General features: G+C 33.6%; 1 protein-coding gene across 7 annotated transcripts in view; it reads left to right on the top strand.

Annotated features, from left to right (window-relative positions):
• The window catches only part of LOC115994892 (probable disease resistance protein At5g66900), a 51,313-nt gene that overhangs the window by 30,287 nt on the left and 1,972 nt on the right, over positions 1-19,054 (top strand). For 2 of the 7 annotated variants that reach the window (XM_031119222.1, XM_031119219.1), the window contains exons 1-4: positions 13,859-14,381; positions 14,669-17,054; positions 17,844-18,247; positions 18,429-18,787. In XM_031119222.1, coding sequence (XP_030975082.1) covers positions 16,424-17,054; positions 17,844-18,247; positions 18,429-18,787 — 1,394 coding nt within the window. In that variant the 5' untranslated portion in view covers positions 13,859-14,381; positions 14,669-16,423. Of the gene's footprint in view, positions 1-5,828; positions 6,101-6,220; positions 6,923-10,665; positions 11,070-11,374; positions 11,737-12,082; positions 12,295-13,027; positions 14,382-14,668; positions 17,055-17,843; positions 18,248-18,428; positions 18,788-19,054 lie in introns of those variants that run through there. The other 5 variants (XR_004093280.1, XR_004093279.1, XR_004093278.1 and 2 more) reach the window with 5 other exon arrangements.

Genomic DNA, 19,054 nt, shown 5'->3' with positions numbered 1-19,054 from the left:
ATGGATCTATATACTTTGGTTTATAAAAGGATGTGATAACATGTATAATATAATCTTCTGAACCGCGTATGTGTATATATCAAAAATTATAGGTATATGTTCTGCATAGCAAATAGGATGAATTACTAATGATGGTCTGTTTGGATTGAGGGGGAGGGAGGGGAAGTGGAGTAGAGTTGGCCAAAATTAGGCGAGGGAGGAGGAGTAGAGTAAGAGTTAAATTTTGGCCAACTCTGCTCTACTCCTCCCTCCCCCTCAAGTCAAACAAGGCATAAAGTTTTTGCAATTTGTATCTTTCCTTTCTTGTTGATTATTCTTCTCAACTAAATTTGATGTTAAGATACAATCGTGTCTGTTTATCTTAGTTTTTTTTAGTTTCTTCCTTAATGTAGCAATGGAATTTCGAAGTAGGTGCTTGTTAGATGTATCTAATATAAAGTTGTTGAATCTTTAATTTGATTGGATAATCCCTATATTAATTTAGTCACAGCTTTGAATTAGGTGTAATGGAGTACAAACGTTCAAATGCAGTAGGTAAGAATACTTTGTCTATTACCAATATTCATACTTTTCCATGGAAAAAGATTAGCAACAACTCCTACAAATCATGAGAAGGTATACCGATGTTTCTGGCAAGTTGCGGAGAAATTATACAATTCTCGTGGTGACGTGGTCCACCATTTCAATAAAAAACTCATATCTATTAATTTAGTCAAAGTTTTGAATTGGGGGTAACAGAGTACAAATGTTCAAATGCAGCAGGTAAGAATACTCTGTCTATTACCGATATACATAATTTTCCATGGAAAAAGTTTGGCAACAACTCCTCCAAATTGTGAGAAGGTATACAAATGTTTTTGGCAAGTTGTGGAGAAATTATTCAATTCTCATGGTGACATGGTCCACCATTTCATTAAAAGACTCCTATTTGTTAATTCAGTCACAATTTTGAATTGGGTGTAGTGGAGTACAAATGTTCAAATGCATCAGGTAAGAATAATCTGTCTATTACTAATATACATACTTTTCCATGGAAAAAGTTTAGCAACAACTCCTCCAAATCGTGAGAAGGTATACCGATGTTTCTAGCAAGTTGCGGAGAAATTACACAATTCTCATGGTGACGTGGTCCACCGCTTCGATAAAAGACTCTTATCTATTAATTCAATCAAAAATTTGAATTGGGTGTACTGGAGTACAAATGTTCAGATACAGCAAGGAAGAATACTCTGTCTATTACCAATATACATACTTTTCCATGGAAAAAGTTTAGCAACAACTCCTCCAAATCGTGAGAAGGTATACCGATGTTTCTGGCAAGTTGCGGAGAAATTACACAATTCTCATGGTGACGTGGTCCACCGCTTCAATAAAAGACTCTTATCTATTAATTCAATCAGAAATTTGAATTGGGTGTACTGGAGTACAAATGTTCAGATACAGCAGGGAAGAATACTTTGTCTATTACCAATATACATACTTTTCCATGGAAAAAGTTTAGCAACAACTCCTTCAAATTGTGAGAAGGTATACCAATGTTTCTAGCAAGTTGCGGAGAAATTATGCAATCCTCATGGTGACGTGGTCTACCATTTCATTAAAAAACTTTTATTTATTAATTCAGTCACAGTTTTGAATTGGATATAGTGGAGTATAAATGTTCAGATGCAGCAGGTAGGTATACTCTGACTATTACCATTATACATACTTTTTCAAGGAAAAAGTTTAGCAACAACTCCTCCAAATCACGAGAAGGTATACCAATGTTTCTGGGAAGTTACAAAGAAATTATATAATTCTTATGGTGACGTAGTCCACCATTTTATTAAAAGACTCCTATTTATTTAAAATTGCAAAAAAAAAAAAAAAAAAAAAAAAAAAAAAAAAAGAAGAAGTTAAATTGACGATGGTCCACCATAAGAACTGTATCATTTCTCGATGTTGTGAGTGTCTAGCTTCATACAACCAAATAGTTAGGTGACAGCATTATAAATTGACACATCATTTAAGATTACTTAAAACTCAAATAGACCAAGTTTAACACCACCATTTACGTTATCTCCCCATCCTACAAGTATAACCCATTCTCTCTATCTCATAAATAGTAAAATACAATTTTTAACTGTAGAATGAATACGCAATGGAAGCGGACTCTTCAATTTTTTTTTTCTCAAATGGAAGAGTATAGTAATCAAGAAAAAGACAATTTCATGTGCACTTGTAATATTATTTATTTTTTATATAAAAATTTTGTTTTAAATAAATTTTTTCTCTTTCAGTGTATTTGAAAGATTTAAAAAAAGAAGAAGATAAAATTAGGATAAAAATTTTATGTTCCACTTTAATTGTTCCATTTCATGTCTTACCAATAACAATATCCCATAAATTGTTTTTTCAAGTAACCAAAATTAGAAAGAAAAAAAAAAATTAGACATAATTGCTACGTCGATTGATTGATGAGTATAAAGTTAGTAGTATTTATTACACACCACTTGGTGCATACAAAGTACACACAAATTATCTTTTGTACTAAAATCGTGACTTTAAATAATTTCAATTCAAAATTTTTTTATTTCAAATTGTGATTTGAAGTCATGATTTCAGTACAAAAGGTGATTTGTGTGTACATTGAGTATATAATATTTATTTCCTAAAGTATAATTGTAAGGGTCATATTTTTATGTATTGGCATATATGAGATCAACATACACTTTATATGTAACTGAGTCTTAGTTTCAAGTGTTTTTAAGAAGAACATATTGTTCATTAACAAGTGGTATTATTGAAAATACAAGACTACTCAAGAAAAGATGTTGTGCATGTCTTGATACCTATCATCTTATCGACAATAAATGAATCTTGATACCTGCTTGACATATTGAGATTCAAGAAAACTGAACTACAAATTTACTCGGTGAGGTTTTACCTGTGAGGTTTTCCTCATTGTGATCAAATGATTGTGTCAAACTTATTTTTCGCTACACTCTATTTTGCTTGGTGATTTGATTGTGCCATAATTAAATTTGCACGTAATTTGGACTAATTAATCAACTTAGGTAAATAGTTAATTAAATTTGTGCGTAATTCGGACTAATTAATCAATTTGCACGTAATTCTCACATGGCCTTACTACCCCATTTTAGAGTACACAGTCAAGTTAGGGTACTAGTTTTTGCAGTTGGAGTTTCAAGATAGCCAACCAGGTCAATCTGATACTGCACAATTGAAACCTTTGTGGCAAGCAATTTGGATTTTAACCGTTCTATGTAAGGTTAAAAAATCTGGTTTGGAGAGTAGCCAAAGATTCTTTAATTACCTATGAAGAAGAATCTAGTTAAGCGACAGATTATCACTAGGGACAGTTGTGAACTCTACCATGATCACCAAGAAGACGTGAGGCATGCACTATACCTCTGTCCAAAACTAGATGAGCTTTGGTATAAAGTCCCCATATGAAATCATAGCAGTTTAAAGCAAGTTTCAACCTTCGTCGATTTGTTGGGGTGTATTTTTGCAAAAAATAAAGACTCGACTTTGTTCTCAACGGTGATTTGGGTGCTGTGGAACCGTCAAATAATCTTAGGGTTGGAAACGTTACTGGTATGCTGGATCAATTATTAAGTTAGGCAAGAGACAGATTGCGTGAGTTTGCTCTCCACAACACCTCCATGATTGCACCAATTTGGCGACAACCTACAAGCTGGCAACCTCCAGAAAACTCTCAGTGCAAAATTAACTTTGACAGCACTCTTTTTCAATTAGAAAATTGTGCTGGTATTGGGATGATAATTAGAAATGAGTTTGTTAGGTTATGGTGGCACGACAGGCTCTTGAACTGGCTATGGAAACAGGTTTTGACCGGATTATCTTGGAAGGTGACTCAGATCCTTATCACAGCACTTAAGGATTACTCTTAACTCATTATCGCACTTCGGCCACACTGCAAAAGATAGACAGCACCTTGCCTCTTATTTTTAAATGTTAAATTATTCCCATGTACGTAGGCATTGTAACACTATAACTCACTCGCTTGCGAGACGAGTAATTTTCACCCACAATTTTAAGTCTGGATGGAAGATGTACCACTAGATGTCGTTACTGTTTTACATGCTGATTTTAACGACTTCCCTTAATGAAATCTAATGTCTAAAAAAAAAAAAAAAAAAAAAAAAAAAAAAAAAAAAAAAAAAAAAAAACCTAGACTCAATCTATAAACTCAACAATAATAATTTTTTATTTGTAAAATTTCATACTTTTTTCCCAAGTAACCAAAATTTAAAATAAAAAATCAAATATAAACATACACTTGATGGGCTTGATGGGTATGAAGTGTAGTAATTTTTACTGTATTTTGTAGTTGGTTGTAGACTTGCGCAACATGCAGAAAAATTTAACGATTTTTTTTTTTTTTTGGTTAAGTGAAAATGAAAATAGTAAATGAAACTTATAAGTGTTAGTTTCAAACCCTTCTTAAAATAATGCGATTATTTTCTAAGAAATTATAATTGATAAAATATATTTGATTTTCTAAATTAAGCTATCTATACTTGTTATTTGAAAGTTTTTTTTTAAATTTTGCAATTTTTTTTTTTCAAGGAAACATAATGCATTTTACATTCAATTATTATATAAGATGATATATTTTGTAAATAAAATAATGTCCTGTTGAAATTTGTTTTCAATACTTCTTACAAACGGTTTGTCCTTTATATGTCTTGAATGACCTAAAAAAAATGTAGAATATATAAGTAAATACATCACTTATATTTTTTTTTTTTAAATGTAAGATTTTAATAATATAAGAAAAATGTAATTTTAGTAAGAACCAACTAATGTTATGCTGAGAAGATGACATAATTGTAAATGAAGCCTCTTTCTACACATCCTCTCTTCTCTTCCCAAAGTATCACCAAAGTGGACCAAATGGATTGAAGTGAACTGAAATGTTATGCTTTAACTTTTAGATATTATATAGATTTGCTAAATGTTTGTAATGTTACAATTATGTCATTAAATGATTAAATTTATCATTTTTCAATAGCTTAATCTTTTGAGAGAATTGATAATTTAACAAGATATGAAAAGGAGAGATTCTCAGTTTGCTTAGTGTGTGTTTGGGTGTGGATGAAAAATTAAAATTATTTCATTATTTAGCTTATTTTTGCTACTATTTATGGGTCTCACTGCACTTTTTGGCACTATTTATGGACCCTGTTGTACTATTTCAAATAACTTTTACATTTATTTACAATATTTTCAGTAATAATTTTTCAATTTCAATAAAATAAACAGTATCTAAACACATTCTTAATATCTCCTCCGCGGCAGTTCCCATCTCATTTACAAAAGCTTTTTTCATCCATCTTGTGTATTGGGCTAAGGTTTGAAAACCAGATGTGAAAGCTATGATCTGTCCAACTTGTGTATTGGGCTAAAGCTTGAAAACCAGATGTGAAAGCTATGATCTGTCCAATGCTAAAGCTTGAAAACCAGATGTGAAAGCTATGATCTGTCCAACTTGTGTATTGGGCTAAAGCTTGAAAACCAGATGTGAAAGCTATGATCTGTCCAACTTATTCATAGGGCTAAAGTTTGAAAGCCAGATGCAAAAGCTATATGATCTGTCCAACTTGTGTATTGGGCTAAAGCTTGAAAACCGAATGTGAAAGCTTCTGATCTGTTTTTATTCAGGTTCTGAAAGGTCTGGTCTAGTCCATGTTGTGTGTCTTTTAAAAATAAATAAATAAATGATATATAATAAAAGTCTGTGCCGCGTCGCTAGGGCCTATAACTTGGTTGGTTCCTAAAAAAATAAAAAATAAAAAATAAAAAATTCTGTAACTTTGTCCTTATCTTGCAGCTCCATGTTCATGATAAAGATATGCGAAATTGCGCAGAAAAGTCAAAAGCGTGTATTGGTTACTTCATCGTCGTGCTTTACCCGATTCTAAATCTTTCTTTTCCTCGAAAGAATCGTATTTTTTTTTTTTACTTAACTGTCTTATTTAATTCCTTCAGCTCCATTTCCTTTTCTACTCAGAGAAACTAAGAAGAAATTGAAGGGTTTGCGTCTTTATAAAGTTCTGTAGCAGTATATAAGGTGATACTTCAGCTTCGTAATTTTAAGATTTCTCAGCTAATTTAAGTTATACTGTGTTGCGGTTTTTTCATTCATTTGAAGGAAAATCTAAAACATCCTTAAACAAAATTTGTTGGGCAGAGGGAAGTCTCTGTCAGTTTGTTTCTAAATTGGGTTTCGAAATACTAGATTGGATTTACAATCTTTTGAATATTTGGGTTTGTTTGTCGATCGAAGCAAAGTTTTTAAGAGTAATGGCAGGAGCAATGAAGATCGTAGTTGAGGAAATATGTGCAGAGGTCATTGCGGCGTTACCTGACACATTTAAGAAAGGGGAAAACAAAGCCCTTCTTAAACGCCTCGGATCCGGACTAAATCGTTTATTGCTTTTGTTCAACGATGATACAAAGCGATTAGATCTCCCAAAAAAGAATACAAAGCGTTCGAAAGAAGACGTGAAAAAGCGTGAGAAGCAAGTTCGCAAGTGCTCGAAAAGCCGGTGGTGCTGCTGTTTTGGAGTCTGTTGCCCCATCGAACTTTGCGAGTCGGACGAGGACATCGCAAGGTCCTGTGAGGATGATACGGAAGCAAATAGCACAAGGAATCATGGGACCGAGATTTCAGTAAACTTGAATATTAATATTCAAGAACAAGAGTATAGACCAAGGGCATTTTGTGCGGTTCGTAGACCCCCGGATTTTACAGTTGGGTTTGATAAGCCGATGATGGAGTTGAAGACACTGCTGTTGAAGGAGGAGGTGCATCAGCTTCTATTGACTGCTCCGGCTGGATGCGGGAAGACCACGTTAGTCCAAATGCTTTGTCAGGATAAACAAATTAAAGGTACTCCTCTCTCTCTCTCTAGGTATTAGGGCCCAAAATTTTAAGGGAAATGACTATTAATCTCACGTAATTGTCTGTAAGTTTGTGTGCGATAAGTAAACACCACGGTCTTTTTAATTTATAAAATCAATTATAAATATTTTATTTTAAATTTATTTCTCTTGCTTTTTGTTATGTAGCATTATTAATAGAGTTTTTATATTTAGGTTTTGCTAGTATCTACTTCACCTCGTTTGATAATATAGCTAATCCAGGATCTTCTTGTAACCTAATCTATTTTAAGTAGGGTTTTATTAATTTGAATTTGAACATTTTATTTTTTGTAAAAGTAACTGTAATATGTTTTGTTAGTAAAATTCTATAAGAGATAAACTTATTTAGAAAGAATTTAGCTTTTTATATAATAAAAAATGTTAATAGTACATATCATAACATCCAGCGGTGGAACTATGTTGAAGCTTGTAGGGCCAAACTTCTTAAATATTAGTTTTTTACTCTTACATTTACTTAAACATTTCAAAAAATATATTGTTGGCCCTCCTAACTTCATAAATATTAGATTTTTACCCTTAAATTTATTTGAAGTTTTCAAAAGAAACTAGTTAGTCTTCGGAACTCTTCTTATTTCTTGTATATGACACTCCTAAATTGGTTCAATTTACTATTATTTTGGCCTCCCATTCTCAAAATTCTAGTTCCGCCTGTCCATGAGTCAAGTTAATAGTAGTTTGGTCAATGAAGAAACAAGAAGGAAGTCAACTAGTACAAAAAATGCACAAGCTCTTGTTATATAGAACACGGGTTGAAGCAAGAGTAGTGAACATAAGGGTAATGACAAATCCATGGGAAGATCTCAGACTAAAGGGAAATCTGATGAGAAAGGCAAATGATTTCATTGTGGTAATGAATGCCATAAGAAAATGAACTATTGGTGCATGGAAAAGATAACAAAAGGAGGCAAATAATCAAAAGAAAGATTATGACAAGAATATAATGGCTACTTGCTCAGGTAAACAAGTAGTGGTTCTCTCTTGGGGGAAGGATGAGTGCGTGCATGTTGGGGAGGAAATTGAGTGGGTGGTTCTGCTTCCGTCCATTGTACTCCTAACAAGTAGTTCTTTACTTCATACATGGTTGGAGACTTTGGTTTAGTGAAGATGGGCAACAAAAGTTATTCAAAAATTGTGAGAATTGGTGATATTTGCATCTGAAGTAATGTCGGGTGAACAATGACTTTGAAGGTTTTGCGACATGTTCCTGAATTGTGTCTTCATCTTATTTCCATATCCACATTGGATAAGGCTATGACAATTACTTCAGTAATGGAAAATGTAAACTTAACCAGGGGTCATTTATGGTGGCTAAAGGCAAGCTTTGTCACACTTTCTACAAGGCACTAGTGAAGGTGTGTAGAGATGTATTATATGTTGTGAAAGATGAATCATCAAACTTGAGGTATAAATGGTTGACTCACATAAGCGATAAAGGGTTTCAAATTTTAGCAAAGAAGTATCTTATTCCTTTTCTAAGGGTAAAACACTAAACCCTTGTAATCTTTGTCTTTTGGGTAAACAACATAAAGTTTCTTTTGCTATATCCTCACAAAAGAAATCTAATCATTTGGAATTAGTCTACTTTGATGTTTGTGGTCCCATTGAGGTGGAGTTTTTGGGTGCCAATAGATATTTTGTCTCATCTACTGATGATGCATCAAGGAAGATGTGGGGAATTTGTTGAAGAGAAAAGACCCAAGTGTTTCAGCCATTTCAACAATTTCAAGCTATGGTTAATTAGAGAGACATAGAAACCATTGAAGTGTCACTGTACTAATAATGAGTGAGAGTACACATCAAAAGCACTCCAAGGCTGTTGTTTAGGGAATAGTGTAAGGCATGCTAAGACAGTTCATGGCATGATTTTCAAACTCAGATCATTCAAAGAATTGGAAAATAGAGAAATTCAAGGTTCTTAAGGTCAATTCAAGATTGAACCGTGATGAAGTCATAATTAATTTTTATATTAAATTTGTAAATATTCCTTCAAGTAGAAATATCTAAAAAAATTGTATAAATTGAAACATACTTTCAAATTTGTAAATTTGTAAAAATATCTAAATTTGTAGAAATATCTAAAACAATAGAAACATACTTTCAAATAAATTTACATGATATTATAAAGTTAATAGAAAATAGTACAACATGAATAAGCATGAAAAAAAAATTGTATAATAATCCTTCAAGTAGAAATAATTTTGATTAAATAAAAAAAATCACTTTTAATTATTGTAGTAATCACAAGTAAATTTAGCAAAGAAAACAAATTTGGTAATATTTAATTAATAGAGATAGAGGTTTTTTTTTTTTTTTTTTGGAGAAGGAATTGAGATAGAGGTAATATAATAAGTTGAAAAACTATAAATTATGTAAATCTAAAATAAATGTAATGATAGTATAAATTATGTAAATCTAAGTGTTTCGTTGGTTATATTACCGGCCTTAGTTTTTAAATGGGAGGTGAGATTGGGTGAAGACAATGGCAATGGTGTTGTAATGTTTCCTACGGTTGAACAACCAAGAAACCAAAATCAAGCCCCTCACCAAATCAAACCCCAAAAACTGTATAGTGGATTGTCGGAGCTCAACTGGATGTAGGCTTCATTTAGAACCATGTAAATCTTACGAGCATTGTTTATGCCTTTTATGTGTTTGATAATTTGTCTCTTAGAATCAAATTGTGTATTTTTCTAGTTTAGCGTCGGTATCTGCTGTGGGCCTGTGGCTAACATCTAGTTCCGTTTTGTTAGTAACTACACACCTGGTTGACACTACTGAGGGAGACTTTGGTCCCACTAAGAAGTGGTTAGTTTTTCCCAACAAGTTGTGGCCATGGCAAATCATGTTCATTCTTTTATTTTGGCCCTTTCAACACTTGAAGCAATGTTTTTGGCATATTTTATCTTTTGGAATTATTTCCAATGTTTTAAATTCCATTCTATTCCAGCCGAAATATTCCATTTTGGTGTTACAAACAAATTCCCGTTATTCCGGTCTCTAAATTCTTGCCTATTCTGGGATATTCCGGATTGTGTTAGATTTTTTTAAACATTGACATCATTTGACTTATTTTATTCCCATATCATATTTTAAAATTTGTTTTGGCCAATTGAATATAATGAAATATAAAGTTATAAATATATAAATTATGTATATATGTGTGTGTATATATCTAGCGCGTAGTCCTGAAACGGTGCACCGAAACACATTGATACCGAAATATTCCGTTCCAATTGTCAATCAGGAATAGTCTTCGGAACAGAATTCAAAACTTTAATTATTTCCTTAGATAAAGAGTAAATGAAAAGAAGTATGACAACAATAACTAAGCCTTATTCCCAAATTTTGGTGGTTGTCTATGAATTGTTAAAAAACTAAGTATGATTGACCACTTGTACTCTTTTCCATCTTTCTATTCTGTCCAACGTCATATTCTCTATCACCTCCTTAATTAACATGTCATTTTAAGAGATGATTAAAAAAAAAGAAGCAATTCTCATTATCTCATATCTTTATAATTGTGTTGATTCTCACAAAAATTTTTGGGCTCACTTCTCACCCTTTCCCGTGATTGGGATTGGGAATTTTGTTCATGATTTGGTCATTATGTGAGTTTTTTTGTGTAATGTTATGAGACATGAAATGTGCCTCCAAGGCTGTTTTCTAACTACATTGTTTTTGGATATACAGGCATGTTTGCGAACAATATTCTCTTTGTCAATGTTTCTAAAACTCCCAATGTGAAGGTCATTGTACAAAACCTATTTAGTTATAAGGGTTATCAGCCTAAGTATCAAATTCAAAGTGAAGAAGATGCAATCTGCCAGCTACCACAAATGTTGAGTCATATTGGACCTAATCCTATATTGTTGATCCTGGATGATGTCTGGCTTGGATCAGAACTCCTTTTTGAAAAGTTTAAGTTTAATATTCCAAACTACAAGATTTTGGTTACTTCAAGAACTGCATTTCCAAGATTTAAACATACGTATAACTTGAAACAACTAAATGATGTGGATGCAATGACTCTTTTTTGTCACTCAGCATTCCTACAAGATGAGAGCTCTTATATTCCAGAAGAAGATATAAAAAAGGTACTTGGTGAATCTGTGATATATATGTCAGAAGATATACATTTTTTCATGGGACATACATAATACCAAATGTACTTTGCCAAAGTCATTATTCCTACTTATACATACTTTTAAGCTTGCTTGTTTTGTTTCCAATAACCCAACTTTCCAAAATGAGACTACAAAAAAGGGGGAAAATTTTGTCACACACACTGTTTTCATATTTCTTAATAATTAATGTCGTTTAGATAATTTAAATCTTGGAAAAAATTACCCTTGTTGAATTTTGAACAGTAATTGAGTTTATTTTGTTCCTTGCATTGCAGATAGTAAGAGGTTGTGGGGGGTTTCCATTGGTCCTGAAAATGATTGGTGGCTCACTGTGTGGGCAACATGCAGTTGTATGGCACAGTAGACTTTTGAAATGGTCTGATGGTCATTTTTTTTTCAATTCTGATACTGAGTTGCTTCCTCATCTTCAAAAAAGCCTAGAATTTCCAGATGACAAGATCATTATCAAAGAGTGCTTCATGGACCTTGGTTCATTTTATGCAGAACAAAGGATCCCTGCTGCTATCCTTATTGATATGTGGGCAGAATTATATGAACTAGATGAAGATGGCATCCACGCGATTGCCAATTTGCAAGAACTCACCATTCGAAATCTGGCTAACCTTGAGATGACAAGGTACGCTAGCTATTTATGACCCTTTATGGCTTAATTAACTTTTGATGGCAATTGATAATTTGTTATTATAGTTTATTTGACCTGTCCGCGCTGAATTTGGACTTTTTATTTCATTGATGTGAAATATGATTACAACAAAGAGCTAGAAAGAAAGAAACTTAAACCAAACTAGAAACAAGAAGAGATGTCAATTACTCTGCCCAGGAAAAGAGAGGGATTTTAACTTTTGTTAGTCTATAACTTCCTGTAATTATATTCTTAATTTTGTTGGATATATGTGTGTGTGTTTGTGAAAAATGATTTTTTTTAAATATTTTTCTAAGCTTCTAATTTGCCCATTCACCAGGAAAGATGCAAGTGAGGTCAAGAGCTATTACAATGAAGACTTTGTCACACAACATAATATTCTTAGAGAGCTTGCTCTGCATCAAAGTAGCCAGGAGCCTATAGGACAAAGGAAAAGACTAATTATGAACATAAGTGGAACCAATCTACCAAAGTGGTGGATGGAACAGAAGCAACAACCCATCAATGCACGCTTATTATCCATCTCAACTGGTTGGCACATTTTCTCTCTCCCAAATACACACACATACACATTATGTAACCTACATAATATTGAGTGCTGATCACATCATATTCAATCAGGGGCAGAGAGAGGGGGGGTTAGGGGGCTTAAGCCCCTTGACTTTTGAAAAATCCATCCTCCCTCTTATACGTTTGGTAAAAAAATCCATCTTTAGATATAAATTAAATAAATCCCCCCCCCCCCGGCGCGCTGTGCGCGTATGGATTTTTACTAAAGACATGTAACACATTTATTTAGATGACAAAAACATCATTTTTGTTTCCTCTAATTACTCTTATACCATGAATAACTCATTAATTTAAAGTGTATTTAATGTATTTCATAAAAATAGAAGAAGTTTATATATTATTAATGCTCTATACTCTTATACCATAATAGTATATCCTAGAAATATATAAGTAAATCTTTTTAATAAAAACATTCTTTATTTTTATTATTTTTCATTTAGAAAATTAGAGTTATGATTTTTTTTTTTTTTTTTCCTTTTAGAAGAAACAATAAATGTTGATTTCATGGTTAGGAATTAAAAATCTTTTAGTTTTTATTAATGTTAGATATACTTTGTTATATGTAAGAAAATAGCATTTATTAAATAATATTACAAACATATTTTGTGTGTGTAGGTTTTTCTTTGGGTTTATTTTATATTTAGCTTGGCCTCCCTGAAGAATTTTTTTGATGTATACAATGTATTTTTTGCAGATGAATCATTCTTGGGGAGTTGGTGCAACATTCAAGCACCTAAAGTTGAGGTTTTAGTTCTAAATTTTCAAACAAAGAATTACACCTTACCTGAATTTGTGGAGAAAGCAAATGAACTCAAGGTTTTGATAGTCAGTAATCGTGGTTTCTTTCATGCTGAAATAAAAAATTTTCAACTGCTCTGGTCTCTACCCAATTTAAAGAGAATTAGGTTGGAGAAGATTTCAATTTCTTCCCTTTGCAAGACCCTTGCACCATTGAAGAGTTTAAGAAAAATATCATTATTTATGTGCAATATTGGTACCGCTTTTGAGAATTGTACTATCCAGGGTTCATATGCATTGCCAAATCTAAAAGAGATAAACATTGACTATTGCAATGATCTAGTAGAACTACCTGTTGGGTTGTGTGACATTGTCCACCTAAAAAAACTTTGCATCACCAACTGTCATAAGTTGTCTATACTACCTAAAGGTATTGGAAAGCTGGTGAATTTAGAAGTGCTAAGGATTAGGTCTTGTACTGATTTGTTAGAGTTGCCAGAGTCAATTAGAAGCCTCCATAAGTTAAGTGTTCTTGACATATCTGATTGCCTAAGCATTAGCAAGTTGCCAAAATACATTGGTGAGTTGTGTAATTTAAAAGTGCTTAACATGAAAGGGTGCTTGAGATTATGTAATCCATTACCGGAATCAACAATAGATCTCAAGCAATTAATGATTGTGGTATGTGACGAAGAGAGGGCCAAGTTATGGGAGCCTATCAAGGACATCCTCACCAAGCTTAACATTGAGGTGGCTAAGAAAGATATCAACTTGAATTGGCTTCTCAAGTAGCACTTTGAGAACCTTCTATTGTGTAGCAGCAAGAAGAGCAGTGCAGTTTACCATTGAAACGAGCTTTCACCTATCCTCTTTCAAAGGTAATTCAGAGATTGTTATAAGGACATTAAGGATATGAAACAAAAAATTTTGGTGAGGGATCAACATAACGTGGACTCAATGGCAGGTGTGAATGCTTATCATTTTGATCAAGATGAATCAAGAAAAAAACTCGCACGTATGATCATCTTGCATGAGTATCACCTTTCTATAGTTGATCACATTGGCTTTAGAAGATATTCAACTTCTCTTCAACCATTTTTCAAGATGATTTGTAGGAACACAATCAAGAAGGACATTATGAGCATCTATGATCATGAAAGGGAAAAATCAATGCATGAAATAGAAAAGAATTAGAGTAGAATTGCTATTTCCATTGATATGTGGACTTCACAAAACAAAAAGCAAGGGTTTATGGTTGTAACGGCACACTTCATTGATGATTTCTGGAGATTACAAAGCCGAGTTATGAGGTACATTTTTTTAAAGTATATATTCATTTTTTTTATTTAAATTTTTTTCAAATATTGTATGAACTTATTTCACTGTTAGTTATAATAATTTAAATTTCTTATTTTAGGTTTATTTGTAAACAAACACCTTTTAAATTAATGAAGCAACATTCTGAAAGCTTCATCATAATTCATGAGCCGTTCATCTTCATAATATTACAGTTTCTTACCAACAAGCCTAGCAAATAGACACAAAATAGAAAGCTAAATCAATCTGGAATTCTGATAGAGTCACTTCTGATTGCCAGGTGCTTCTATTTTCCTCTACATTTTAAGGAGAAAGTCAAAAAATTTCGCATCCAAGAGATAAATCAAGATTACAGCAAGCTTCTTGTAAAGACAGGAGAACTATCTTTTAGAGGCTATAGAGCAGTTCAATGTGAACTAGCTAAAATTCAAGCGATTTGTTACAGACCTGTTAAATTATGATAGAACTTGGGGCAGAACATTATATTTGTACAAACGAGAAATCATGTTAGCAAGTTGCATAATGCAGTCCATTCTGGGGCTCAAAAGCCAGAATACAGAGAAGAGATAATCAAAGAGTTTAAAGATGGTTCTATCAACTGGCCTCACCCAAGGCCTTGATGAATAAAAGATTAATATCGTCATCAATTATTATCTCCTTGCGGAAACTGGAAAATGGAAGTCCATCAAAGCCGGATTATAGGGTGTACTTGCATACGATGGTGTGGCAGTGCGTTTTAGCCATAAAGGAGCTGTGTTATATTTGCAGTGCAGTCATAGAGATGAAATGTTCATGGAAAAATTAATAAGCATTTTGACACCCAAGTTCTCGAAGTGGAAATCTTGGGATAGCAACCAAGATTTTGAAGGCACCCTTAAAGTTTAGTGTAAAATCCCAGGTGGAATACATGCCAGGCTTCCATAGCTGAAAAGTATTTAATAGAAGCAAGACACAACAGTTTTAACAAAAACTGTAATGATACTAAATAAAGTGAAAACAGAAGCTACTTAATGCAAGCAAGGACAATTGTCAAGAAAGAATGCTGATGCTTGCTTGAGTTCTTCAAGCACACCTCTAGATAACTGTTGAGAAAACAAGAACTTCAAAAAAATTTATACTCTCCAGTAATTTGTGCAACCAATCAATTATCAACAGGAACACAAGAAAAGGTAGCAGCACCAAGTCTTATAAGGGAAAAAAGGAATAGTCATATATCACAAACAACCCAAGAAATTAATTCAGAAAGATTTGGAGAAATTGCACATATCATAAGAACATTATTCCACTTATGTTTGAACTGGGACGCTTTTGGCGTGAGGCATGAACTTTCTTACCCTCTTAAAGTGCTGCTCGCCGGGGACGTGAAGTAGTATTGAAGCAGAGGAGAGGATCGGTGAATTTGGCTAAGCGAGCAAATTGGCGGTCGAAAATTGAAACTGGATTTTGAGAAAAGAGTGGCCCAACCAAACACTTAACCCACTTTCTCGTCCACGGCCTTTGTTTGGGCCTAGCCCATTTTTGTCAACTCGCTAATCCTATTCCATGACAAAGAAAAAAATGAACATACTGTAATGCAAAGGAGTTTCCACAGTCAACGGTGTCAGTCAATGCGCTGAGACTCGGAAACTTCCAACCTGGTTCGCGGGAGACATTGATTGCTTTATTTTTATTTTTGTCTTTTAAATTTTAATGCTTTTTAATTCTCTTTCTTTTCCGCGAAAGAAGCATAAAGAAAATGTGAGAAGAAATTGAGGGGTTAAATTGAAGGGTTTACTTTTACTTTGTATTTCCTGTTCCGTTTCCTTATGAGCACAAAGAAACTGAGAAGAAATTGAAGGGCTTACTTATACGTACTTTGTATTTTCTGTTTCGCTTCCTCATCAGAGTTACAATGTTTTATAGTTTTTTGTAGTATATTATTGTTTATTTTGGCTTTGTAATTTTCAGGCTGCACTGCAAGTTTAGTTTACTTGTGCCGTGTTGCGCTCTTTCATTTGTTTGGAAAAAAAAATAAACAAAAAAAGAAAGCGAAGTTATGCCTTTGGACGTTGCAGGGGCTGCTCTTGGGGCAGCATTTGGAGAGGGCTTTACAGTGTTACATAACACAGTTACGGATGTGGTAAGCAAAGCCCGTATGTTCAAACCCATTCTTAAACGCCTCGCATCCACGTTAGATCGTTTGGTGCCTACGGTCGATGAAATAAAACGATTAAGCGAACAACTTGAACTCCCAGAAAGGGAAACAAAGAGATTGTTGGAACAAATGGAAGAGGGAGCGAAGCTGGTTAGCAAGTGCTTGAAAATCCGGTGGTGGAACTACGTTTTCAAAGTCCAATACTCTTCCAAACTTGAAGAGTTAGACAAAGAAATCCTCAGGTTCTGTCAGGTTGATTTGAATGCACTGTGCACAAGGAATGGGTTGAGGACTTTAGAAACGGTGAACAGTATAAACAAGAAAATGGATTCGTTCAGGGGCGTGGAGACACCAAGGGGGTCGGGCGGGGTTTCTGGACCCCAAGATTTAACAGTTGGGTTGGATATGTCAATAAAGGAGTTGAAGGCGCTGCTGTTGAAGGAGGAGGTGAAGCTGCTTCTATTGACTGCTCCAGGAGGATGTGGGAAAACCACCTTGGTGAAAATGCTCTGTCAGGATAAAGAAATTAAGGGTATTCCCATCTCTCTGACTCTCACTCTATTTTTGTGTTTGTGTAATTTTACTTTTATAATTGTCAATTGTTTAAGGAAGAAGTATGTTTCACATTTTGTTGAAGTTATTATGGTGCTAGTATGCAAGTCATTTTCATGGTAAACCGCTAGGGAGTACCAACAACAAAATACATATAGAATTTCATTTTTGAATTCTGATATGAATCTACTGATTGAATATTATATGTTTGGCTATAATTGGAATTGGAGTAATGGGCAATTGAACTTCTGTTTGATAAAAAAACAAAAAAAAATGTCTCATTAGGTAATATGTGGTACGTCGTGGCTAATTATTTTCATTCTTTTGTTTTGACCCTTTCAATCGCCATAGCAGTATTTTTGGCATATTTCATACTTCGGAGAAAAATAGTATAAGAAAAGAAATTTTACAAAAGCAACCAAGGCTTAGTCCCAAAATCTTAGAGTTGGCAATGGATGACAATAAAGTAACTAGGGTCAAGTCCATGTATTCTTTTCCACTATTCTAATATATATGAAGTAATTGACAGGTCATGTTAGAAGATGCTTAAAATACCCAAATATATATATATATATATATATATATATCTTCATAATTAGTGGCTTTTCTCACAAATTGCTTTTGTCCACTTTACCCTTTGCTGGGATTGGGATTGGGATTGGAAATTCTGTTCATATGACTTGACCATTATCTGTGTTTCTGTGTGTAATGTTATGAGATATGAAATGTGTCTCCATAGCAGTTTTCTAACTTCATTGTGTTTGTATAGGCATATTTAAGGAAAATATTCTCTTTGTCAACGTTTCAAAAACTCCCAACGTGAAGGTCATTGTACAAATCCTACTTAGTCGTAAGGGTTTGCAGCCAAAGTTTGAAATTCAAAGTGATGAAGATGCAATTGAACAACTGCAACAACTGCTGGAAGATATTGGATCTGATCCTATATTGTTAATCCTGGATGATGTCTGGCCTGGATCAGAATCCCTTCCTGAAAAGTTTGGGTTTAAGATTCCAAATTACAAGATTATGGTTACTTCAAGAACTGCATTTCCAAGATTTAAATTTAGATATAACTTAAACCCACTAAATAACAACGATGCAATGACTCTTTTTCGTCACTCAGCATCCCTGCAAGATGGGTGCTCTAACATTCCTGAAGAAGATATCAAAAAGGTACATCGTCAATATATATATATATATATATATATATATGAAAGGGGAAAAAATTTCTCACACAAAACATGCTTTCAAATTTCTGGATAATTAGTGCGGTTTAGATAATTAAAGCCTTGGCCAATATTACCCATATAACCTCCAAATAATAACTAAGTTTATTTGGTTCCTTGAATTGCAGATAGTAAAAGGCTGTGGGGGGCTCCCACTGGCTCTTAAAGTGATTGGAAGCTCACTGTGTGGACGGTCTGAAGAGGAATGGCACTGTAGACTAACGAAATGGTCTGGTGGTCAATTTTTTTGCAGTTCTGATACTGAGCTGCTTGGTCAACTTCAAAAAAGCCTAGAATTTCAAGATGACAAGGTCATCAAAGACTGTTTCATGGACCTAGGTTCATTTCCTGAAGACCAAAGGATCCATGCTGCTGCCCTCATAGATATGTGGGCAGAATTATATGAATTAGACGAAGATGGCATCCTTGCCATTGCCAATTTGCGAGAACTCACTACTCGGAATTTGGCTAATCTTGTCATGGCAAGGTATGCTGGCTTTTTATTTCAATAATATGATTTACTTGTTGTGTGATACTTCAGATAATTACTGCTAGTTGCTGGTTGTATTATGCCACAACTCTATACCTGGCCTAAGGCACAAAATATTTTATCATGTCTTATGACTTAATTAACTTTTGATGGCAACTGATAATATGTTATTATAGGTTGTTTGACATGTCGATGGCATATTTATGATTTTTCATACCATAGATATGACAGTTGATTACTAAAGAAGCTATAAAGAAGGAAACT

Source organism: Quercus lobata, chromosome 6 (assembly GCF_001633185.2).
Source record: "Quercus lobata isolate SW786 chromosome 6, ValleyOak3.0 Primary Assembly, whole genome shotgun sequence".
Classification (NCBI taxonomy): domain Eukaryota; kingdom Viridiplantae; phylum Streptophyta; class Magnoliopsida; order Fagales; family Fagaceae; genus Quercus; species Quercus lobata.
The sequence above is the reverse complement of the archived record's forward strand: the minus strand, read 5'-3'. Positions and strand labels throughout refer to the sequence as shown.